General features: G+C 39.7%; 1 protein-coding gene across 1 annotated transcript in view; it reads right to left on the reverse strand.

The window, feature by feature from the left end:
* LOC100533317 (capsulin) overlaps positions 1-3,778 on the reverse strand; it is a gene marked incomplete in the record, with an annotated part of 101,194 nt that overhangs the window by 94,417 nt on the left and 2,999 nt on the right. The window contains 1 exon segment of the mRNA NM_001204615.1: positions 2,599-2,643. Within this exon segment, the coding sequence (NP_001191544.1) occupies positions 2,599-2,643 (45 nt within the window).

Below are 3,778 nucleotides of genomic sequence, written 5' to 3' on the forward strand. Positions count from 1 at the left end.
GGGGTCATTTTTTGCCAAATTTTAGCTGACGTCACTTGTGAACAGTCCCTAAGTGAATTAAATTCTTTTCATGAATAATATTGAGTCTCATTAACACTTTTTCCAAAGCACGAGTCACCGTGATGTGGAGAAAGTACTCGTGGAAATAAAAAAAATTGTGCTTGTGCGTGTGAATTACCAGCTACTCATGTCTGTCTAAAAAAATCCGGGGGATCAGAGCATTTTAATTGACTTTCTTGTAGCCCCTTAAAAACGCTGCGGTTTTATTGTTTGTTTGTTGTTGTTTTTTTTAGTGTTTTATGGCCCTTGCTACTGCTTAAGGGAAAACATCAAACATTTTCAGCTGGTAGGAAATTTTGAAATTTGCTCGGGTGGCAGCCGGAGCCCACTCTAATTGATTTTACATAATATAGATATATAACTTGTATGAGGGGCTTAGGATTACAAAACACGCTTCATCCATTTTAGCAGTTGTGAGAAAATCAGCTTTTTAAAATGCATTTATGTGCACGAACTGATTGCAGAAAGTAGAACAGTGAGTGGTATGTAGGGAGCGGTCCACCTACACAGGGAGCTTTATTTTCACAAATGTATAAGGACTACAATGAATTAAAAAGAATTGGGGTATGAATGTGGAATTGATTTGCCAAAACCAATTATATCCCGAAAATAAAAAGGGGGTGGGGTTGGGCTCTCGTGGCCCAGTGGTTAAGGTGTTGGCCTCTCATTCAAAGGTTCCTGGTTTGAATCCGGGTAGTGACCGAAAAAAAAAATCTCTAAAATTGTCTCCTCTCACCTCTTTTCCTGCTCTCTAGCAATGTTCTGTCGTCTGTTTTTGTCTTTTCTTTCTGCCCCCACCCCCTCACCTCCTTTGGCCCCTCCTCTGGGCTACTGACTCTTTCTGCAGCCTCTACATCTAGCCTTTTCGGACAAGGGCGAAAAATCTCCGAGGGCCCGTGTGCAATTTGCTTACGTTAAAGATCCCTTGGTGGTCTAAAATCGATAGAAGTAGGCTTCAGCCGCCACCCTGGCAAAATTCAATATTTCCTACCAACTGAAAACGTTTAATGTGTCCCGCGCGCTCATATGACCGCATGCAGTTGCGAGCGCCGTAAAATACTTCCCAAAACGAAAAACAAAAAAAAAGTCACTTGACACCTTAAGTTCCACTTTCGCTCTAATAACAGCCACAGCAGTCCTCTCTACAGAACTTATCTGTCACAGGACAAAGGATTCTTTGTCTTCTGGCAGAGGGTGAAAGTGAGCTATAGCCATCAAACAATTTAAACGAGCTTTTGAACAAAACTTCTGTTTACATTCGTTGACACCCGTTAGAAAAGGAAGTCACGTGACAATCGGGAAATTTCATTGGCCGATAAAGAAAATTTTAGAATGTATCGAATTTAGGAAAATTGTTATTTTGGATGTATCAGATTTTGAGTTTTTGGTAGCTTTCATTGAGGATGTGTTAGGGGGTTTTGCATCTCACCCCTCTCATATGCAGTTGAACCCCGTTATAATGCCTACCTCAGGACGAGTATGAATTTCGAGGTGCGATGAGGCTGGTAGTATAACATGAGAGCAGTTATAGAACTGATTTCCATCAGGACAAGTGGTAAATACAAGATACAAATTTCGGCTAATCTTGACATTCAGTGTTGCCAGGTGGAAGGTGTTACTCCAGATTCGGTTAAATACATACCGTATGTTTACGGGGATGATTTACCCCCCCCCCCCTTAAAAAATTAAACAAACCACAAAAATAAATTTCAAATGACAATTTAGGTAGGCGCTTAATTGGAATAATGTCGAACCGAGTCTGAGCACCATGGCTTTTTTTTAAAACCTTGCCTTACCCTAACACCAGACGATGTTAGGCTACACCCAGAGGCCCACGGTGCTATCTACTTTCGAAAAAAATACACATTTATTAATAAATTCAGTACGGTTAATCCAGACATGTACCAAAGGCACGGGTTTTTAACTGCAGATTCGTAGATAGAGAAAAGGACCTTAAATTGATTCTAGATTCATCACATGTCCTCCTACGATAGAAGATGGATGTGAAGAAGATTCTTTTTCTACATATTATTGTGGCCTAAATAAGGTCAAGTGGGGGGCTAGCGTATAATTATAGGCCACACATGACCTAAATAAGGTAAGGGGGTAGCTTAGTTAGGCCATATGTGGCCTAAATAAGGTCACCCTAATAATATACAGCGGAGTTTGCTTAAACCGATAGCCAAATTTGAACACTGGGGCGTTTTTTCTTGTAATATTTTAAAAAATTAACCTACATTTTTGTAACAGATATTTTTGGTGGTAAATTAAACCAAAGTGCCTGGCATCTTCGTCTCATTAAGCTAATTATTCGTTGAATCTTGATTTGAGGCATGTTGGTCCCCTCCTCCTGCAAAGCTTGCTCCAATTCATGAAGATTTCTTGGTTGCTGCACAAGGCGGGCATACTCGTCATTAAAATCACGCTCTAAAGCAATACATAGATACGAATTTATAACAATGTATCGTAAGGTTACAACAAAAATAAAGTCGTCCTAAAACAAAAGCAATATCACTGGTAATTATGTTAATTGTTTACGGAACTTACCGCACATTTTAGGCTTTGTGCTGATACCCCTGGAAGCTGAAAAAAAAGTGGCAGACATCAATCATATGATCTCAGTGTAAAGTGTAACAAATACAAAAGGTAGAAGTGACTTGTATTTGCCTTACGTGTAATATGCTGAAGATGCTTCTTGTGCCGCATTGCCCAATGGCCCAAAGCAGCCGAACAGGGTTATTCTTTTTCTTGACTCAGTTAAAACGGCTAACAGACATTGCGCACCGATGTTGCTAGATTGTCTTTCTTGTAAAGAATCGTGTACTTTTTTGGCACTCTTTAGTTGTTGTTTTTTTGGCCTCTTGTTCACTTTCGTGTAACTGCATTTTTAAAAAAATGCTCTCTTATTTATTCGTCTGCTAATGCACACGCAACTTAGCATGGTATTTCTGTTGGCTAGAAACCAAGCAAATTTTTTTTTTCAAAACGTCTTGAACAGGTAATATAAAAACAATATAAAACCGAGTCTTTATTTGGTGCACACTCAGGGTAACTACAATAAAGGATTTACAGCAACAAAGCCTACAATTTGTTCTTTAAGAATCAGCGAAAGCACTTTGCCTCAACATTTCATCGTAAGCTTGTAGATCTATATTTCACCCAAGACAATCTAGACGCCTGCACGTGAGTCTGGAAAAGTGTTCTCTAGCCTGTGGGCGAGTGTATGGTGTTTAATGAAAATAGATCTTCATAATCTTTTTGTGGTTTTGTGTGTGTGCTACTTTTTAAAGGTCTTAATTTATTTTGCATGTTTCGGGCTAACACCATAGGAATCCTGTCGGAACCTTAGTTTGCAGTAACCCCCGTCAATTGGTGCAGCGTTGCACAGCGTTTAAATGGCTGATCGCGAGACACTGCCGTGATATGCATTTCTGAGAAGTCTATGAGGAATACCCGCTTAGCATTGACTAATGCGGTCAAAACACACACACACACACACACACATACACACACTCACACACACACACACACCACCACCACCACCTTCATGATCTCCACCCCACCAGATTAATATATTCCTCATGCTTGGATTTTAAATATAGAAAGATACAAGATTTTTAAAAACGAAGCAACAACAAAGCAAGAAACAGAACCAAGCTTACAAGATTATAATGAACGCTTTTTAAAAACCATCAATAACCTATCGATGCCCCCCCCC

This window comes from Aplysia californica, unplaced genomic scaffold, assembly GCF_000002075.1.
Source record: "Aplysia californica isolate F4 #8 unplaced genomic scaffold, AplCal3.0 scaffold00292, whole genome shotgun sequence".
Lineage (NCBI taxonomy): Eukaryota > Metazoa > Mollusca > Gastropoda > Aplysiida > Aplysiidae > Aplysia > Aplysia californica.